The sequence below is a fragment of the Durio zibethinus genome, chromosome 10, assembly GCF_047325235.1.
Source record: "Durio zibethinus cultivar Kanyao isolate XHJ-2024 chromosome 10, ASM4732523v1, whole genome shotgun sequence".
NCBI lineage: Eukaryota > Viridiplantae > Streptophyta > Magnoliopsida > Malvales > Malvaceae > Durio > Durio zibethinus.
Window position 1 is genome coordinate 22,874,857 of NC_143171.1, and position 22,872 is coordinate 22,897,728.

Genomic DNA, 22,872 nt, shown 5'->3' on the forward strand with positions numbered 1-22,872 from the left:
TCTTTTTCCTCCTCCCATTCTCAGGTCAGGTCTCTAAATTTTCTTTCACATTTTACTTATTCTCACTCACACTATCCCAATTCTCATCTCCACTATGAATGATATACCATAGATAGGTTTTTGCTTATGCCCTGCTACCTACCCTTGTTTAAGACTTTTTGTTTTGCTTCTATTATGATTTGTCATTCCATAAATTGTTCACCCCCTTATCAAATCTTTTGACTACTATGATGTTTATGCATTACTATATTAGCATATATTAGAATCATACATAATCTTTATCCTTCTATCATACAATTATTCTTACATCAAACACTAACTTGATTTATCTTCTAATGTCTATTTCTATTTAATACCTTCATTTCTTTTCTACTGGAAAGTAAAATAACAAAAAACAACTTTTATATGGTATTAATTGATATTGCAAAAGAGTGTAGTCTTTGTAAAATATTAGATACATTGCAAATTTGGGGTGGGTAGGCAAACAAAAGGGGATTTCTGCATTTTGGAGTCAAACTTGGGTTTCAAAACTAAAACTCTAACTAGAGGTGAGTCAGGGATCAAGTAGAGATATATGAAGGTTGAGTCAAAGGTGTGGTCGGTAAAAACCTACTACGCCCCGACCCATTGCCATCTTTAATTTTCATTGATAAAGATTGGAGGTCTTACCACAAAATGATCTTCACCACTAAAAAATAGTCGTTGTTTCAATTGTCATAAGACATGCTTCATGTTGATCTTCACTTGTGTATTCTTTTGGATTGTTACTTGTTAAATATTGTTCTTCACAAGGCTTTTTTTTTTTACTTCTTCTTCTCTATTGTTGTCTCTATATATTTCTTCTAATCTACTCTAATTTTCCTTAAAGTAAAGCAATTTCATATTAAATTGAAGTTATGTAAGTCAAAGAACTTCAAATAAAAGCACTTGGCCTTAGCATCATTTTGTATTTTCTTCATGAATGTTTTATCATTTGAATGAGTTATAAGAACAATTTTTATCACAATCTAAGCTCTTACATCATGTGCCATTATGAATGCCTTCGTTTTTATTCTCCAATACAAATATCCAAATTGGTCAATTCTTAAAGTTGTGTGGAGTTCCTCATAACCTTGAACAAAACTACTTTGAGCCATAGGATTGCTATTAAGTTGTTAGGTCTAAAAAATAGAATACAAACCTAATACCAATTATTAGCTCAAATAACTGGATAAACCAAGATAGGAAGAATTGGATAATTAAAAATTTTAAAATATATTTAAACAAATATAAAATTTAACACAAATACAATAAGTAAGCAATTATATACAAAATTAAAGCATCAATAAATAACTTGAAAGATTAAAAGATAAGGGATAGAAAAATCAAATACTAGATTTATAAAGGTTCATGTTTCTCCAAAGGCACCTACGTCTCCTCCCATAGCTTCTTTTATCAAAAAGCTTAAGCCACTCATTAAAACGGTTTTTGGGACCGCTAAATGAAATTTTTAAAAAGTTTAATAAACAAGAGGAGTCATCACCAATCTTTTTCAATATGTGTGATTGGCCACCTAAAGAATTTATCTTTGTAATAAAACTTTAAAATTAATTAAAATCTATTAAAAAGATAATTTTAGTCTATAGAAATCAACGTCAGGTTTGGGAGTACGATTATGCATAGGAAGGATTAGCACCCTCATAGCACCCATTTAAAAATGATACCAATTAATCATGCATCATCTCTATGTTTTGGATAAAACTGGTTTTAATTTAAAATTTAATAATAATTTTCTTCATTTTTTTTTAAAAAAGAAAATCAATGTTATTCAAAATCGTTATTTAGAAATGTTGTGAAAATCTTTAGATTAAAAAATTATCTTAAAATTTTTCAACATCTAGATATAATTTAAGGATAATCCTTTCCATCTAAAATTCCCCACGACATGCCTTTTAAAATGAAAATAACTTTCTTTGTAAATGATAATTGTTAATAGCTTTCCAACATCTAGGCAAAGTATCAAAAATTATTTCCCTCGAAATGCTATTTTATTTTTATTTCAAAAATTATGTTTTTGAATAACATTTTTTGTAAAAATTTTATGCAAAAAAACGATGGTGTTGCAATTAAAAAAGAATTAACAATGATAATCAAAAGACATAAACATGTAAAATAAATGCAAACAACAACCCAAAGACAAATATATGCAAATTGATGCTATGCATGATGATGATATGAGATTTCAAGATTGGATCTTTAAATACAAAGAGACCATCCAAACTCCCTAACCTCTAAGTAAAGTTTAGGTGCGATTATTTATATTTAAGATCTCACTTTTTATTTTCATTTTTATTTAATATTATTATTATTTTTGGTTAAAGAATTATATGAAAACTTTAATGAAATAAAATTTCCTAAATACCCTATCATCTAGGCATCATTCGAAAATTACGTTATAGAAGATTTTCACACAAATCTTTATAATTTGGGGATAGCTTTAGGTGTTTTAGGTTGATTTAGGGTTTTAAAACTTATCTAGGGTTTTAAGGTTTGAGATTTTCATTTAGGGTTCAGGATTTTTTTAGAGTTTTAATTTTCACGAATCTCTTTAAAAATCTTCAACATCTAGACAAACTTTGGAGCAAGCTTACTTTTTTATGATTTTTTTAAAAATTAAATTTTTATACTTTAATACTTTTATCTTTTTTTTTATTTAAAAATTTTAATTTATTTATTTCTTTTTATTATGATTCATTTTTTTGCTATTTTTGATAATTCCTGAACATCTAGGCCGAATTAATTCATTAAAACTTGATTTTGAACTCTTTCTAACATCTATACAGGGATTTCAAGATCTTCTTTTCTTTTGAAAATTTGTTTATTGCTCTTTTTTTTAAGAGATCTTAAAAATGGAAAAACCAATGAAAATACATGAATGAAATATAAGTATGCCAATTAATAATATGTATTCAATCAAAATTAAACATAAGTCAAAATAGTCATGTAAGCATAACGACAATATCAATGTAAAAGGCTATCTAAACAATCATAAAACCTAAGTTTTTAATTTTTATTTATTTGAATTTTTTATTATTCCTTTTTAGTTTAAAAAATTTCTTTCCTTTTTAGTTTAAAAAATTTTTTCTTCTCTTCTCTTTTTTATTTATTTTAATTTAATTTAATTCCTAAACTTTTCAAGAATTGATTTTGAATCCCTTTCAACATCTAGGCAGGGTTTCCAAAATATATTTTTTATTTTAAAAAATATTTTTATTAATATTATAGTTATTATTTCAATCCCTTTAATCAAACTCATGTAATAATTAAAACACCTAAAAGGAAAATGAAACAAACTCAAGGTGTCCTAATCAAAAACTTTACCATTCTCATCTATCCCACATGAAACCTTTCTTTTTTATATATATATTTACTAAACCCCTTACTTATATAAACTTAGAAACCATACGAAATTAAAAAAAAAAAAAAAAAAAGCTAGGCTCGCACGATGGCTCATGTACGACACTTGCATCTAAACCAAATGAAATATAAGCCTTGAAATGCTAACCTTTGCAAACAACCCAAAAAGGAATGGCATCAAATAACGTAAATGGTAACACTTTAAAGCCTTTTTATTCCTCTCTAAACGACCATCATGCAAATAAAAGAGACAATAGACATACAAAAGTTGAAGCCTTAAGCTTCCTCACAAAGACCATATGTGCAAAAGGAAACCAACAAACATTAAAAGACAAAGAAGAAAGCAAACTTTAAGCATTCATCACAATAAAACATGAAATCGATTTAAACTGCCAATTGCAAACTCACGCAGGAAAAGAAATATCAAGCTAAAGCCCTAAACTTCTACTAGCAAACCATGCCTAAAAAAACAAATAAAATCAAGCAAATATGGTAATAGGGGGATCAAAAACTAGTTTGAGAACTTTCAATCCTTAAAGCCCCTACAAACCCTCCATTTCCTATGTTTTTTGGGTGGTTTACAATTTTTTAAAGAGGAAATGAGCCTCTTTTCATTATTTGCAAACTACAACATGATTTTAAAAGGCAAAATCACAACTTTAAGCCTACAAAGCATTGACAATAAAAATCAAACTAAAATAAAGCTCAAAGGTAAGGTCTTGATGCTTTATAATTTTAAAAAGTTGTCTTTATTTTATGCTTTTGGGATCTTCTATCCTTTTTTTTTTGAAAAAAAATGAGGCCTTTTTACTATAAAAAGGGAAAACAAAAACAACAACAACAACCATTATCCATAAAAAAAAAAAAAAAGCTTAAAGTTCATGATTTATCAAGGTAAAAAAAAAAACAACTGAAAGTTCTCCTAAAATATCATTTCTAGTGAACTATTTTTTTTTCAAAAAGATCCCCTTAGTTTATTTAGAAAGCTCATGGCTTTTTACATTTTCTCCTTTATAAAGCAAACAATGAACCATTTATGTGTAAACCTATATGGAAAAACATACAAGCTGCTTTTCAACTAAACAAACAATGACATTTATGCATGTAGGCTAGTTGAAATAAATAAAAAGCTATCTTTTTTTATTTTTCACCAAAAGATAGTAGCTTTTTGGTTAAGCAATTTTTTTTTCCTCTCAAAACTTTCTTTCTCTTATGAGTTTTATCTACTAAAAATGTCTCCTTTTTCTTTTGTTTTCTGTTTTTCCTTTTGGCTCCCACCCGAGAGCTCTTTTTTTTTATTTTTTTCTCTTTTTTTTAAACTTCAAGCCTCTCTTTAAAACCCTTTTTTTTGTGTTTTTTTTAACAACCCCTTTTTTTCTTATTGCTTTTCTTTAGCTTCCCAAACTTTTTTCTTCTGTTTCTTCTTAAAATTTCTTAATTTCCTCATTTTCAAAAAACCCTCAACTCCTGAAAGCCTCTCTTATTTATAATGAACCGAGCCTTTTTCACCAACCTTTTTTGTTTTGTTTTCTTCTCCTCCCATTACTCTACTATCTACTAACTTGATTTTGTTTTCTTCTTTGCTATAGTTCTTCAAATGTCGATGGCATAAGCTTTCAGCTTATTTCATGCTATATGTCTCCCTATTACAAACATGTATCCCTCTTACGTGAAAAACTAATTAGGTTCTTTGGGCCTTTATTTTTTGTTGTTCTTAGGTCATATTTGGAGATTCATTTTAGGCCATGTTGATTGCCAATTTGGGCCCTTCTTTTTTTCTTTTTTTTTGTCTTTATTATTTGGGCTATTTTTTTTAGGTTAGCTTAGGCTTTTGATTGGGCCATGTTTTGGGCTTTTTTTAATGGCTCGTATTGAACTTTGCATGGGTTCTTAAGAGGGCCACCTTATGGACTTGAAATACACTTGATTTGGGTTTCATTACTTAGGCTATCTTTAATAGACAATTTAAGCTTTATTGTGGGCCGTTGAATGGGCCATTGTTAAGGATCAATTTGGGCTTCACTTTAGGTTTTCGTCAAATAGATCATGTAATGAGCTTGAAAAACAAAGGTCTAGAATCATGTGCAAATATGAGCCCTGATCAAATATAAAAGCAAAATGCCAAAAATGGTCCCAAAATGCTCAAATCAAAATCATGTTTGAATAACATCAAATTATTTCAGACAAAATTAGGTGTCTACACCACTACTTCTTTAATCTTACAATTACGTTTCTAGGTTAAGGTATAACCTTTACAATCTTACTCAAATCCTTAATTATTTTTTTCCAAATTCTCAAAAACTCAATCAAAGATTTCACTCTTTTTGAACTCATAATCTCAAATGATGTAAACTGGGTTTCTGTAAATGAAATCATCTCACAGAGGTTGAGTTGTTTCTAATTAAAGTACAAAGGGAAACTAGAAAGATATAAATGAATATTGGATACAATGATGAAGAATTTAAACTCTAAACACTTTGATGCATTTGGATGCTTGAAGAAAATGTTGAAGAATTCTTGTAATTGATTTCTCTTGGTTTAGATGGTGTTAGAAGAATTCCTTATATAGATGAAAATTTTTTTGAAACCTTTGAGATTGAATTATTGAAAAGAAAATCCGGTGGTTCTTCTTTCAAAAGTAACCATTTAAAGCTTTTTAAGATAAGGGGATTGATCTTATCTTTGAAAGGATTGATCCCTTCATGCTAAAAATTCAAAATTTTAAATGTTAAAAGTCAAGCAATCAATCACTTTTGGCACAAGATTGATCCTTTTTAACTTTGTAGCCAAAATTAGCATTATATTTGAAAAAGGATCAATCCATTTTAGAAAGGGATCTATCCTTTTAAACTATCAAACCAATTTTAAGCCTATAATAACATAGGGGATTAATTCCCCTTGGTAAGAGGTTGATCTTTTTTCGCAGAACAACTCTTAAGGCCTTCATGCCTTAAAATGGATCAATCTTATCAAATGGGGGATCAATCCTTTATTTTAAATTTATAGAACTATACATTTTAAATATGAAGAAAAGATTAAGACCAATTGAAAAAGTATAATGTGGTTTTATTTGCAGTAAAAAATCTCATGATGAAATAAGAAAAAAAAAAGAAAATTTTGAATTATTTGATACTATATTTAGTAAAAATATCATGAAAAATAAATAAATAAAATTAAAATTCTAATTTTAGCTTCATGATAATTTTTTCTCCTATCATATTATTTTCAAAATTTAAAAAATGATAATAATAGTTGATCAATCTATCGTTTTATTATCATGGTTTGTAGTGACATGAGTAATATGTTCTACAATTGTCACAGTATTGGATCCTCTACATCAGAAAACTTATGAAATTGTTAAACCAACTATTGATCTACAAAAGAAAAAGTTAATATAGTAAGATTTATTGAAATAAGCTATTATAAGTCAAACCACTTGTTCGACGTTTATGCCAGAAATGCGCTTAAATTTAGAGCACCAACTAAAATATCTTGGTTTATATTTGAGTTATAGACTGCTTATATTTGGTAATCTCTTGTAAAGGCAACCGTTCAAATGTTGTTCTCTTCATCCAAAATATCTTGATAGACATTGACAATAGTTCACACAATATTATTATCTTCTTAGTGGTAATGATGATGTTAATCTCAAGTAAGCTTTTCTTAATTTAGTCCCTGCAGAGCTTAGGCAACATGTATAAGTTCAGTTTAATGTCAGATTCATTAAATTCAAGAATTTGAATCTTGGAGACATTTACAAGCTTATGCTAAGAGCCTTTGACAACATTTGCAAAAAACACAAGTCAATTGCTAACTATCTATATTCTCTTGGACCATCCCAAAAATTCTTTATGGTTCCAATTAATCTGGATGCAAATCGTATTAACACCATTTGCGAAGTGACATTAAAGTTGGAGTTAAGTTCAATTAATTCCCATGCTAAAAAATTCCTGAAATTTGGTATGCCATTTTGATGGAGAATATCATCAATCACACATACTGAAAACTTTGTTGAAGATGAATAGTTATGGACCTGTGGGTGGCTGATCTGTTTACATTGGATCAGGGTCACAAATTTTTTTTATTTTTTTTGGAACTTCTTCGAATCTGAATTCAAAAAGAAGTATATCAGAAAGTGAATCTTTTGTGTCTTCTATAGCTTAAAAAGTATGAAAGGGGAAGAATCCAATTCATCCTTGATAATAAGATTATCATCTGACAAATAAGAAAGATTATCTTACATCATTTGTTGTAACGATGAGAAAATATTTTGAGTTGAGGAGATCATGAGTAGCAATGGAGAATTGGAGGAGGCTCTATGGTATCTGCAACATGTGATAGTAAATTTAAATTAGCTGTTTGCTTATGTTTGGTACCAATAAAAATAATGATAAAAATTTAAATCATCTACACAATAATAAAATTATATCTTTTCTTTTTATTTTACGAAAAAAAAAAAACTAAAGAAAGAATATCTATCAAAAAGTCATATTGAATTTTGAAACAATGAAAAAAATAAATTATATTCTGACAAGACGCGTGCGTACGACAGAGGCATTACATCATGACTTTTTTCTCCTTTCACCTCCTGAACATGTGGTTCTTTCCGCTTTGCAACTTGATTGCCTGCTGAGCTGTTTCCCTGCAACAAGAATTCGCCACGTGTATCATCTTACAACTTGGAGCCACGTGGCACGGAACCTGATCACTAACCCAAAAGTTGTTCCGTCCGAAAAAATTAATTAGAAAAAGCGTGCAACTTGGGCCTTTTTGGGCCCCACTTCCCGATCTTCTCCTGATTTTTTGCGTGTTCTAAGGAGATTCTTCTGCAGCTCCTATCTCCTTTTTTGCTTTCTCTTTCATGCATTGCTGTCTTTTTTTTTCTTTTTTTCTTTTTTTCTTTTTAGTTTATATACATAATATCTATGTATTTATAATGTCTCACCTTTGTTCATACTTTTTCTTTTTAATTCTATATAGGTTGCTTCAATTAGTAATTACACGTTATATAGGTTGCTTCAATTAATAATTACACGTTAACAGTTTATTTAAGAATTCGATTAAAAGATTTGATCACATTAAAAATGTATTTTATAATTAAATTAATTATAAAATGCACTCACCGATTGAGTATTACTTTATATGCATTCATTTTAATTCAATTGGTAAAGATGACGAATTTTAAAAAATTTTATTGTGTAATGCTTTCTTTAAATAAATTAAATAGATAAAATTAAGAGGTTAAAAGTAAATTAGAATTTCATAAGAAAAATTACCTTGATTAAACCAACTTATTATTAAAATATGCATATAATTAAATTTGAACATACTACTCCATTTAATAAGAAACAACTAGCAAATTGCTTATGTCAACTGTATGCAGAATTTTTATGCCTTGTTTCGATTGTAATTTTTTTTATTCATTTAACATTTTTCTTAAGATACATCTATATTTTAAGATTATCATATCAAGATCATTTATGTTTTAAAGAATTTATTGTTTAATTCAATTGATTTATATAATTATTTTTAAAAATAATATTTAATAAATTTAAAATTCAAATATTAATACTTATAATTTTTTTATTCCCAATTTATAATTTCTTATATATATATATATATTGACATTGGTTCTTTTATAAAACGTGTAGACGAAACGATGATTTCATTTATGATTTTGTAAAAAATTAGGTTGGTGTTAAAACACAATTGTTGGCATCCATTGTTAAAAGGTGTAATGTTAGGTGTTCGAATGCAAATTGATAAATGACACTTAGCTGTGAAGATTTTCAAGAAGTTGCTGAGCAACTACCCACAGCATTGCTTATTATGAATTGCTAGATTGTGTATAATACAATCTTTTAATTAAAGTTGAGTCTGGTAAATTAACTGCTTCAAAAGTATTCTTTAAGCATATGAAGTAATAATTTATAATTTACACATTACAATGTAAAGAATAATGTTATAAATGGTATTTGAATTATATTGAAATATTAAATATTATAGTTAAATTATAAAAATTTTAAAAATGATATTTTAATTATAAATTTATTACTTAATATAATATTTAAAAAATTATTTATCAATTATATGTTATTATTTGAAATTAATGATATTAAAGATGAATATTTCATAATAATTTAATGGTCATTGGTGATATTAATCCCAAGTAAGATTAGAACATTAATAGTTAACAAGTTCACACCCTTGTGATTGTGGTATTTTGTATATTTAATGAGTGCTATTTAACCCTACAATTTTCTTTTTTTTTTTTTTGTCCCTCCTAACGTGACAAAATTTTATTCAATAATTTAAATTTGAGAAAAAAATTATTCTTACATATAATGTTTAAATTAAAACCAATGAATTTTTGTCACATTAGAAAGTACAAATAATAAGGACAAAAGTATAAAATTAAAAAGTATTTTCCATACTTACTAAATAAAGTAGTATTTTTGCTCTATTGTGTTTTGGTTAGGATGGGAATTATCACATTATTAGTAATACTATATTATTTAATATAATTTTTTTTTGTAAATAGTATTTTATAAAAATTTTTAAAGATATTTAGCTGATTTACATGAAATTTTTACATTCCATAAATGAATTAGAAAACTTACTTGGCTTCTATAATAATTAATAAATTTATTTATCGATCTTTTAATTTCATTTATAAAGTTTAAAAATATTATTGGTAGAGCATAAAAGTTTTTAGTTAAGTAAAAATATTTTATTTTATGATTAATATCATGAATAGTTTCTAAATTATAGTAAAATATTTAATTAAAAATTTCTAAATTATAATAAAATATTTAATTTAAAATTTAAATTTTAAAAATTAATAATTTGATACTTAAATTATGAATATATTAATTAATATGATACTCATTTTTAACATATCTAATTTTAAATTATGACATGTAACAAATAAAAAATCATTCATATTAAAAATTTTTAAAATTTAAATATTTTATTAAATATTTTATTATAATTTAAAGATTATTAATGATATTATTTATTTATTTATTTTATGAATGATGGTGATATGCACTTACCAAAAAATATCTAAAAGATTTGAATCTAAGACTACAATTAATTAGTGACACAAAATTTGACTACTAGAGGAGCAAAAAAAACTTAAAGCTCACAAGCTATCTATCATGGTAGTATTTATCAAATATCTTTTACCTTTCTACATCTAAGTTTCACTTAATCATATCTTATCTTGTTGCTTTACTAGATTTTTTTTATCAGAGGGTGGAATATTTGTAAAATTTTGAAAGCAATAATTGAAATTGTGACAATGATGCCAAACAATGTCATATCAAACTCAAAAGAGTTGGGTAATGATTTTACAAACCATTATACTTCATTTTTCCTTGATTTAAGGGGATTTTACTTTTGTTGAATGTCTTCTTCTCTCAAAAACAAAGAATAATTCTCTCTAATTCTACAAATTTACCTAAAACAAGATTTTTTTCTTATGAGAAATTTAAATGATAAAAATTTTAAAATTTAAATATCAATATTTTTTAATTTTTTAATTTTCAAGAGTATAAAAAATATATAATTTAAGTTTTAGTAATATGAAACAATTAATTTTATAATATTTGTAACATCTATCCTAATGAAACTTAACTGCCAGGTGTTATTTGTTGACAAGTGTTTTGGATATATGAGTTTGTGAAATTTTAAATTAACATTTTTTGTATTTCGATAAAAGTAAATAATTATTCTTTCTATAATTTTTTAATATTATTAATGAAATTAAATTATTAAAATCTATTAATATTTATTAAATACTTTTAATTTTTCAAAATTATTAATATGAGTAAACTATTGAATTATATATTAACTTCTATCCAACTTCTTAATTGATATTCAATAATTATCAAATTTAAGTGACTAATTATGATTTTTTTATAACGGTAGATAATTCTTTTTTTTTTTTTGTAATTTTTTAAAGTTAATAATGAGATTAAATTATTAAAAGCTAGCTTTAAAATTTTTAAGATTGTTAATAAATTGAATTATTACATTATATATATATCAACTTCCGTTAAAATTCTCTAATATTTAATAATTATCAAATTTAAGTAAATAATTTTAATATTTTCACGAGAGGGGAAACATTTTTTTTTGTCATTTTTTAAATCGTTTTTGAAAATGTATTGTTAAAAGTTTTTAATATTTGATAAGATAAATTTTTTTAAAGTTATCAATGGATTAAACTATTATATTTATATTAACTTCTACAAATTTTTTAATAAAAATTTTAAGTAAGTCTCGAATTCGCGGGAGATTGTCTTAGTTTTAATTATTTCCTTATTTTTAAATGCAATATTATTTGTTATCATATATTTTTATTTATTAACAACTTTTTTAAATAAAGTAAAATTTAAGTAGCCTACAGTTGTAAATATTTTATTTAAATAATTAAAATTAAAATTTTGATATTTTCAAATATAAAAATTTAAGTAACAAAGATAATAATTAAACTGAAAATTAATTATTAAAATTAAAAAATTCTATTTAATTTCATACTTTCAGAAGGATTGAAGTTTATAAGACAAGTCAATGAGATATTGACCTAATAGTAAAGAGTAAATTTTAAAATTTTAAGATTTTAAGTTAAAATTTTATTTAATATAAATTAATTATTTAATTAAATTATAATTTATTAACTAAATAATATAATTATTAATTATATAAATATTATATTTGATTATAAATATAAATTTTAAAAAAATTTATAAAAAAATAACAAAAATCTATTCCTTTTTTCTTATTTTAACGTGGGTAGTTAATCGAACACCCATGAGTTTTACGTTAATCACAAAACGACCGCTCCGCTTACGTGGCAATTAATGGTGGCGAGTAGATATCCATAAGCTTACACGTCCAGACAAAAACCTTAGACAGAAAGGGACGTAAGGCTCAAAATCTGCGACACAAACACGAGATTGTCACCCACGTGTCACTTTCCCCTTTCTCATCGTCAGGTAAAATTTGGCCCGGAGCTTTTAGAGAGAAAGGAAAAGAAGAAAATGGTCTTATACGTTTACATCCCATATACTTTCTCCATTTTATAAATCTATCCCTTTGAGTTTTTTGCACTATACCCCTTGCGTTTTCAATACTTTATAAACTTCTAAGACATTACAACATTAAATGTTATCCCAAAGAACTCTAGAAGTATCCTCATATTTAAAAGGTAATATTTTTGTTGACATCTAAAATTAATTTTATAAGAATTCGTTAATGACTATTTAAAATTACTGTTTAAAAATATATAAAATGCTATTTAAAAGAAATTTTTTGCATTTAATATAATATTTTCACTAAATTAAAATATAATTCATTATATATTTCTTTCTTTAAATATCACTTTTATCAATGTTACTAAGATTTGATTAATTTTTTTTTATAATTTTACTAGATAAAATTAATAAATTATCACATGAATAGCAAATTAATTTTCAAAATTTCAAACACATAAAAGAGAAAAGATTTTACTTTTTGCCATAGTAGTGAGTGATATACACATTTCTTCCATATTTATTTCTTAGTTTTTTTTTTAAATGAAAATTTTAAAAGTTTATTTGGATGAAAATTTTCAATAAGTAGCTTCATTTATAAAGAAAATTTTAAATTTAAGGTTTTTTTGGCAAAATAGAAATAAAAATTTTAAATTTTTTGAAATTTGAACGAGATTTTGATCTATTCAAATTCTTTTTCATATTACTAGTTAAGAGGTGAAACTTTTTTAGTCTTTAATTTTTTTTAATGAGATGAACACTTATTATGTTTCATTTTAAATTTAATTTTTTTTATTTCTTCAACTCCAACTACAAAAATCATTTAATTGTTTCTTTTTTCAAATCATTAGCAATACCTATATATTTTTACAAACGTAATGATACCCATATTGTATTTTTTTATTTTTATTATCCTTATTTTTCTATTATTACTTTTTATCTTATCAAATTTCAATATTCAAAATTTTTTTCTACAAAAAATTTACTCGAGTAATGTAATTATAAAAGCTATTATTTTAAAACGATACATTTTAAAATATTTTTATCTTAAAATTTTTAAAATTTAAAATCTCTAGTTTAAAATCACCCTAAAATATAAAAGATATGCTTGTCTTTGAACATATTATTTTTAAAATAATAATTGAGAGAATTTGAAATTCAAATCTAAATATGTTATAAAAAATATATGTAATATTGTTTGACCAAGTGTTAATACCTATAAATTTATAATGTTGCGTTTGAAAATCTGGATTTAAAAATAATGATATTTAGATTTTAAATTTAGTATAAATTGTATGATAAAAACATATCACGATTATTTTCAAATTAATGTATTTATTAGATTTTTTAGTAGTGAATTTAAAATGCCTATAAATATTTAAAAATTTTAAATTCATTTTTTATATCTTTTTATTGTATAAATATATTAAATTTTAATTAATTTTTACATAACATGTACTTTTCATTTTATAATTTATATGTCAAATCAAATTCAAAGATACTCCTTTGAATTCATCTTTTCAAACATAACATGAATTTATTTTTGAAATCTTAGATTTAAGCGTGAATGGACACTGTCTCAAATGAAAAACTAAAAAGTTATAGGGTGCAAATAAGAACAACAAACCACTTTAACTGCAATTTCCCTAAAATGAAAGATAAGTAGCTAAACCCAAACTAAGATAAGCCATAGACAGATTTTCCTCTCTATCCAATGACACGTGGCTATAAAATGTGGCTCCCACAATGATTATGCGACACGTGTAATAGGTAAAAGGACATAGTCATGTTTAAAGAAACCAACGACGTGGCGACAGCACGTTTGGTGTCACCTCGGAATCTTTGGTTTTTAATTTTTTGCTTTCTCAAACATCAACACGTGAGGTCATGTCCTTCCTTTGGGTTGCTCTGCATTCCTCCACTTGTCTGGTTTGCATGACCAGCATTTTTAAAGGGTATTCTTGTCATTCAACCAATTCCTTTCTCTTTCTTCTCTTCCCTTGTTTTCCTTCATTTTCTTCCATTTTCTTTGGATTTTTTACCTCTATTTCCTTTTCCCTCTATTTGTTTGATTGTTTTTCGAATGAAAAAAATGGGAACTTTGAGTTTGGGGTTAAGATTTCATCGTTACGATTTCATGTTTTATAAAATTTAATTTCATCAATCTTTTTTATTATTATTACAATTTTTGGTTTGTCTTTTGAATGGCCAAAGCTGAGGAAATTGGAAAGAAAGAAACCCAACAAAACAATTCCATGCAACTGGCCAATCTTCCAAGGGATCTACTTCAAAGATTCATGTCATCAACCAGCCATTTTTCTCACAGAAATCATGAAGAGGAAGAAGAAATTGGTGAAGAAGAACATGTTCAGTTAAGCTTAGGACTTTCATTGAATGGTCGTTTTGGGGTTGACCCTAGAGCCAAAAAACTCACTAGATCATCTTCAATACCAGATTTCAACAGCAACTCAACAAGAAATGACACTAATGAATCTTCTTCTTCTTTGTTCCCCATGGCTTGTAGTTCTCTTGTGAGGACATGTTCTTTGCCTACAGAGACCGAGGAAGAGTGGAGGAAGAGGAAGGAGTTGCAAAGTTTAAGGAGAATGGAAGCTAAGAGAAAGAGATCAGAGAAACAGAAGAATTTGAAAGCTGTAAGGGATAGGAATAGAGCAGGTTTTGCTGAGGAGAATTACGAAGAAGATAAGAGAGACGAGGCTGGTAATGGAGCTTATTGGATTCATGGTGGTAGAGGAACTGTTGAAGCAGTAGCTGCTTCACAGGGTTCAATTGGATCCCAAGGAAGTGGTTCCTCAGGGATATCAGAACTTGAGTGCCAATCAGCTCAAGGTATCAAAATATCTTGCCTACCTTATTTTGTTCATCATAAAAAACTTTTTCTCATTTCTGTTAGTTTTGATCTTTATGTGGAATTTTGGGGGTGAATTTACTCGTGCTTTGTTCCATCTTGATTGATGTTACTTTTACTAGCGTTCATGTCCTATAATTTTTTCATATGATCTTGACACTGGTGAGACTAGTGTTTGTTTTGTCTTATTTTTCCCCTCTAATAAATACTAATATGAAAGGTAGGAAAACTGGGATTCTCTTGTCATCTTAAGTTAAAAGATGACATCAATCATGTTGTTGCCATATGATCATGTTGATTTGTACTCAAATATCAGTTTTTCACCGCACCTTTCGGGCTTGCTTAAGGTGACATGTGTGAATGTATTTAGATACAATTCAGTAAGACATTTGGCTTGACTGGTGGTTCAGGTGGTCTATGACTGATTATGTAGATGGATTGCAGCCAAAACATGATGTCAAAGCCCTGATGTTTCTAGAACTAGGTTTTTTCCCTTGGATTTGTGGAGTATCTTTGCTTTTTTTCCAAAAAAAAAAAAAAAGTTTTGATGTTTTCCTCTAGATGACTGATCATCTTGGGTTGCTGTTATGTTACAGTTCTGTTTTAGTTGAACTAAGAATATCCTAGTTTTTACCTACGATCCAACAATAAACAATGGAAAATTGAAGTTGGGAACATAAGTTAAAATTGTACTATCTTCCTGAGATACAAAAAAAAAAAAAAAAGAAATTCAAGTGAAGAATAATACGATAAATGGCAGTGATCTATTACTGTCCTTTATATTAAAGCATAGTTTTAGCAAACCAGGGTACATAGCTTTAGGCTGGAGTTTTAAGTTTGTGAATATCTTGTAGACCTGGAGATATGGACATGCCCTTTTTTCCATCCTTCTAGGTGAACGATGGACTTTGTGTTGTGGTTTGAACAAAAAGGACGATTTAGTTTCTGATGATGGTATGGTGATACAAAAACCATTTAGTGGCATTATCTTACTCCGTTTTATCATTTTTGAACATCCTTGCGTGAAATCATGCAAAAAATATTCAGTGAAATGCAGGCAAGATTTACAATTTTCAAGGGCTTTTATCTAGTCATCGTCCTAAGCATAAACCTCGTGACATAACGTCATAGCTTCTTTGAACTTTTTTACAGCTTAAAGTGGAAATTTGGCATGGAAGGGTGAGAAAAGATGTTCTGGAGACTGGTAACTGATTCTAATATCCGTAACACAGCTATCATATCTTAATGCTAACGTGATCTGCTAATGACCTTGGATAACATAAAAAAAATTTATAGTTGACAGTATGAAATGTTGTCATCTCATCGGTAAATGGATTTTGGCATTTTTGTTGTTATGCAGCAAATGAAGGGGAAAAATATGCAGGGAGCGGGTTACTTATGCTATGCATCAACCTTTTGTAAATTGTTAATGAGCTACACTATTTTTTTTAGTAACTTTTCTTCAATACTTTAAGTTTACAAAGGAAATGATCTTGAATGAAGTACAGCGGCAATATGACTCTACATTGTGACAAAATGGCATAGTTTGTTGTTTTTGTGGTTATTTTAAGCTTGCATTCAGCTTGAGCTCATATATACTGCATTATATTACAGGAATTTACAAATGCTCGGAAGCAAGAAGCCTTACTAGTGTGCAATCTGCAGCAGAGACTGGGCAGAAACCAGTCATCATCCCTGGAAAACTCTTGACTCAAAAATCAGAAAAGTTAGCTGGTGTTGTGACTGATAATCAGCCTAGTCAACCAGCAGTAGCTGAAAAGAGAGTTAAGGAAGTTGTGAGGAACATTTTGGAGGATATGCCTTGTGTGTCAACAACAGGAGATGGCCCCAGTGGGAAAAGAATAGAAGGCTTTCTTTACAGATATAGAAAGGGTGAGGAGGTGAGAATCGTATGTGTTTGCCATGGCAGCTTCCTCTCCCCGGCCGAATTTGTGAAGCATGCCGGTGGTGGTGATGTAGCACATCCATTAAAGCATATAGTTGTTAACCCTTCTTTCCTTTTCTGATGCAAATCCACGAGGAGGAATGCAGAGAAAAGGTTAATGAATTTTCGCCTTTATTAATTGCAAAAGCTCTTTTCTTTTATTCTGGACAAGGCTATTAACCTTTTTAGCGAATGAAGCTTCTCTTTGAAAAGTTAAAATGGATGCATTATTTTCCTTTCAAGACTTCTGATATGAACTCTTCCAATCTATCACAAATTCAATCCTCATTCAAACCATAAAACAAAGGCTTCCTTTAAAATCACATGCTCGGCAAAAGGAATCCTTGGATCTCCTTCAAGGGACCTAAATCAGCAAAATCATCAATGGAAAAATTGAAGTGAAAAGAGGCTGGATTTGGAAAAGTAGTTATTCAAGAATTAAAAAAAAAGAAAAAAGAAAAAGAATTTGAAGGTTTCTAATCCATCCCGAAGGGGCAACCATTTAAAGTGTCTTAAAGGGCAATACAATGGCATAGTTATTTCAGACCTGACTGAAAATGTCAGTGATATGATGGGTGAACAACCAAGTTTGATTGCGCCACCTCATGCACTATGATATGTTCCATATACACGTAATGCACAACCACAATCTTTCTTGGACTCACTGTATAACTCAGGATTCTAACAAAATAAATCCTGAACCTCATATTCCCATAAAATCTCAGGGTTGTCTTGATAAATCTTTTGAGACTGGTTTCAAAGTCTTTTCATGTAGTGGTGGCATTTGGGGGCTGTCCCACGCACAAAAGAATCAAACTGAAACTGCGAACGATTGCCTCATTGGAATTTCAAGTGTTAGAGACCCTGCATTAGCTTTAAATCTCCTAATAATGGAAAAACATCACCCATTATAATCTGTCTTTCTTTTTACAACTCTAACAAGTCAGAGAACAGATACAAAACATCCTAGTATTTATTTCTTAATCTTGGGTCCAAAAGGAATTAGAAGTTTGCATATACCAGAGAAAGTGCTGCAGATTATTCCAATGTCACAGTCTGCGGATGCAAGGCCTGAAATCAAATGTACTATCCTTTAGATTTTGAAGATAATCTGATACACACAGAGATGTTCATTTTGAAGTATTGACAACTTTATTTGCAGTTTGGGAGCAGAATAATAACACTAGGCAATGAAATCATGATACAAAATAAAAAATCTACCGGAAGCATTTGCAAACTTCATCGTGAAGGAAAATTTCCTGCCAATTGTTTTCCATCCTGCAACTTCAACTGTTCAACTTCAACATCACTTACCTTCTAGAGTTGCAGAAAGTAAGTTCACAGCAGAGGATATTTGCATTACAGGCTTCATATAGATTAAACTAAAATAGACACGACATATGAACTGTGAAGAGAGGAAAACTATTCTACTGTTTTATTAGATATCAAATGAAACTCAAATACATGTGTACAACTTGGATTTAAAAAATATACATTTCCGTATTCTTCTGCAGAGTCATCAGTGAACCCCTATCCGAGAAATAGCATCAGAAAAAAAGGGGGCAAAACTGTATTACAATTTACAAGTGGCAATAACTACAGCTTAGAATTCTACCTAAGGGCAGCCTGCTGCAATGACCAAGCTTGGGGCTTACCTCCTATGAAGACTATGTTGATCAACATAAGCTTTATCAAGTAACTAACATGATGGTGGCTGAAGTTGCTTCAGCCGTCGTACTACTTGCTTCATTGTAGGTCTTGTAGAGACAGAATCGACAGTACACACAACTGCCAAGTGTAGAACTTCTACCAAGTCATTCTGGGGACCTGCATCCCATAGCCCTGTAGTGAAGAACTCCTTGGCCTGGCCTTGTCGCAAGAGCAAGCAAGACCACTGAACAATGTTGAAACCATTTCCATAAGGAGAAAACGATGGATCTAAAGCTTTCTTATCTGAGAGCAACTCAAGGAGCACCACCCCATAACTGTAAACATCAGCCTTATCAGATACACGGCAAGTCATTGCATATTCCGGTGCAACATACCCAAAAGTTCCAGCAACACCTGTGGTAGCATGGGTTTCCGAAGTTCCCAAAAGTCTGGCCAAACCAAAGTCTGATAAATAAGCATTGTAATCATCATCCAAAAGGATATTGCTGGGCTTGACATCACGATGAAGAATTCGTGGAACACATTGATCATGTAGGTAGGCAAGAGCACGGGCTATGTCCAAAGCGATCTTGTGGACGATCCTCCAATCCACAGCTCTTGTGGACCTCTCCTGAATAAACTTCTCCAAGTTACCACCTGGCAAATAATTGTATACAAGGAATGTCTCTATTTCACTGGCATGATAGCCAATTAAAGTGACAAGATTTGGGTGGCGCAACCTCCCAAGAATTTTAATTTCTGCATCAAACTGCTGAAAGCCTTGCAACCGCCCAATTGCAAGCCGCTTTATTGCCACTAAAACTCCAGGTGAAATCTCAGCTTTATAAGTTGACCCAAAACCTCCATTCCCAATACAGTTACTAGCATTGAAATTCCCAGTGGCCCGCACAATGCTGTCAAATGTCAATGGGACCCCAATGTTAGTGAAAATTGTCACTTCTTTTTTGGTGGTGCTGATAATTTTGGATTTTGAATTCCACTTTCTGGTATAGAAGAATAATATAACAAGAGCTAGAAGAACTGAAAAAATGGCCGAAGCAGATGTTACAGATGCTATCTCAATTGAATTGAAACCATTATTTTTATTCCTTTCGGCTGCAGATCCCGGTGGTGATGCAGCATAAATTTGTGAATCACCCGCACTTGCTTCATCTGAAGATGGCATTAAGGAATATGCAAGGCAAGGCTGTAGGAGAGGATTTCCAAGAAGACTGCTGCATTTCATCAAATTATTGCTTGATGGCAGTGGCCCAGACAAGTTATTGAAGGACACATTGAATGCAGAGAGCATGGTCACATTTGCCAAACCAGAGGGAATTTGCCCAGAGAGTTTGTTGTTATCGAGCAGAAGAACAGTCAGGTTTCTCAAGTTAACCAGACCTTTAGGAATTTCACTAGAAAGAGAATTTGATGACAGCTCTAGCATTTCTAAAGATTGCAACAGCCCAAAGGTGGAAGGAATAGGCCCGGTCAGATTGTTAGCAGCCAAAGAAAGAAACCTTAGATCCTTTATTTGCCCAAAACTGCTTGGAATCTGGCCTTGTAATCGGTTCCAACTCAAATTAAGAGAAACAAGTGAAACCAAGTCTCCAATGCTAGGGGGAATGGGCCCAGCTATTTGATTCACAGACACATCCAAAACTTTGAGAGATTTGCAAACTTTACTGATTTTAGCTGGAATCTGACCAGTCATTCTGTTGTAGCTAACATTAACAAACAGTACATCCAATCTGTTGCAGTTCTCCAACAAATACCCAGGAAATGGTCCACTGAGCAAGTTTTCTCCAGCATAAAATGCATAAGAGATCTGTTTCCCTAATCTTTGTGGTGCGATTGGCATTGACAAGACACTGCCAGTAAAGTTGTTACCTCCAAAGTTGTGAAACACAGCAGGACCACCATCTCCAAAAAATTCAAAAGGTGTTCCAACCTGAGCTTTACTTGCCAAAAATGATAAATATGCAGAAGTTGGGTTGAAGGGTTCAAAGGAATACGAATCTGAGAAAAGAATATCAGGGCATTCACGGTTGTAGAATCTAGGGATAAAACCTGACAAGGAATTTTCACTGACATCAAACACACTCATACAAGGAACTGCAAGTTCCTCAATAAGCTCTCCAGTAAGGTGCTTATTTGAGCTTAAGTCAAGGTACCGCAGCTTCTTGCAGAGACCAAGACCAACAGGAATTTCCCCAGCAAAAAAATTCTGAGCCAAATTTATCATCTCCAAATTATCACAAGCACCCCAATCAGTTGGTAAGTTGCCCTCAAGCATTGCCCTTGGAGCCCATAATACCCTCAGTTTTGGAAGCTTTGCAATTTCATCAGGAATCCCACCTTGATAAAAATTAAAATCCTCATTTAAAGATGGATCCCCCTTAGCCATAGCAAGGTCATCATAAGGATTAAACATATTTGAAAGCACAAGCACAGTCAAGCCAGAACAATTCCCTAGCTCAACAGGTATGGGACCACTCAAACTATTCCTCGAAACATCCAACACTTCAAGATTCTGAAGCTGACCAATTTCACGTGGAATCACTTCCTCCAACATATTCGTAAATAACAACAACGATCTCAACTGACTGCAGTTCCCCAAACTAGCAGGAATCTGCCCGACGAAGTAATTTCCTGACAAATCCAAATGCTCGAGCTTACAGCCTTCACCGATTTCAGCTGGCAACAACCCACCAAGCCATGTAAACGATAAGTAAACACCTCTAAACCTTCCAACAAATCCAGGAATGGTTCCATTCGCAAGAGTACCAGCCAAATTCAATATCTCCATATGTTCCAAACTCGAAAGCCAACTTGGTATCTCTCCACTAATATTATTAAACCCCAAATTAAGAACTCTCAAATTCTTTAACCCAGAAACGCCAACAGGCAATGACCCAGATAACAAACTGTTTTCTAAATCAAGAACTTCCAAATTTTCCAACTCCCAAATTTCAGTAGGAATTTCACCAACAAATCTATGAAAAGGAAGTGATAAAATTCTAAGTTCACTCAATTTTCCAATAGAAGGCAACAAATTTCCAAACAAACTCCCATTAACTTCACCACAATTCCTTCTAATACCAAACCCATAAAATGGAAATAAACTATAATCAGAACAAGAAAAAGAAATTGAAGCAGCTGTACCGTTGAAATTACCTTTTGGCCCTTTTCCAAAACCAGTTATGTTAAGAGACAAAACCTTGGAGTTTTTGTCACATGAAACACCAGACCATGAACAGTGATGGGAAGTTTCGGTCCAAGTGGACAAAAGCCCTGAAGGATCTGAGACAGACTTCTTAAACTCAAGAAGAGCAGCTTTGTCTGAAGAATTATCACCCAAAACGTCACAGTTTAATACAAAGAAGAAGAGTAAGAAAAATGGCTGCCACTTGATAACTGAAGCTGAAAAAGAACCCATTTTTTTAGTACCCTCTTCGAAGGGTACTCTAAAAAGTTCTTTCTACAAGAATTTTAAGTTGGAAATCCGGGTCTTTCCTTTTCTTTCTTCTGTTTTTCTTTTTATAACCCCAACCCTAATTTTTTGGGGTGTTTGGGAGGAGAGAAAATAAAATAAAAAGGAAAGAAAGAGATGGAAAAAGAGAGAAGCATTCAACAATGAAAGACGCGTTCTATTTTCCTTTCTGTTCTTCTCCTTCTGTTATTTTAGAACTTTCCCTTTGTGCAGTTTATGGGAAAATTATGGACAGGTATGAAAAGTTTACCTTATTTATGAAAAGCTCCAACATGTTTTGCTTAATTTAAATTTAATCCTGATTGAATGTATTTTATGGAGGTTTCCTTTTTCACGACACAATAATGGACATGTTTGAGACTTGAAGATTTATTTTAACAAGTATAATTTCAAATTGATTTTTTAAAGATAATTTTAAAATGATTTTATTGGCTTAAAGAGAGTTTTTTTTTTTTTTTTTTTTTTTGCATTTTAAATGGAG

At 29.8% G+C, this 22,872-nt stretch overlaps 2 protein-coding genes across 2 annotated transcripts; one reads left to right on the forward strand and one right to left on the reverse strand.

Annotated features, from left to right (window-relative positions):
* The first annotated feature begins 14,316 nt into the window (after positions 1–14,316).
* LOC111291688 (ninja-family protein AFP3-like) lies at positions 14,317–17,409 on the forward strand. Its single transcript, XM_022883567.2, has 2 exons — positions 14,317–15,284; positions 16,918–17,409. The coding sequence occupies exons 1-2, from the start codon at positions 14,639–14,641 to the stop codon at positions 17,328–17,330; spliced, it is 1,059 nt and encodes a 352-aa protein (XP_022739302.1). The 5' UTR covers positions 14,317–14,638; the 3' UTR covers positions 17,331–17,409.
* Positions 17,410–18,656: 1,247 nt separating this feature from the next.
* LOC111291686 (LRR receptor-like serine/threonine-protein kinase RPK2) lies at positions 18,657–22,613 on the reverse strand. Its single transcript, XM_022883566.2, has one exon. The coding sequence runs from the start codon at positions 22,335–22,337 to the stop codon at positions 18,948–18,950; it is 3,390 nt and encodes a 1,129-aa protein (XP_022739301.1). The 5' UTR covers positions 22,338–22,613; the 3' UTR covers positions 18,657–18,947.
* Positions 22,614–22,872: the final 259 nt, after the last annotated feature.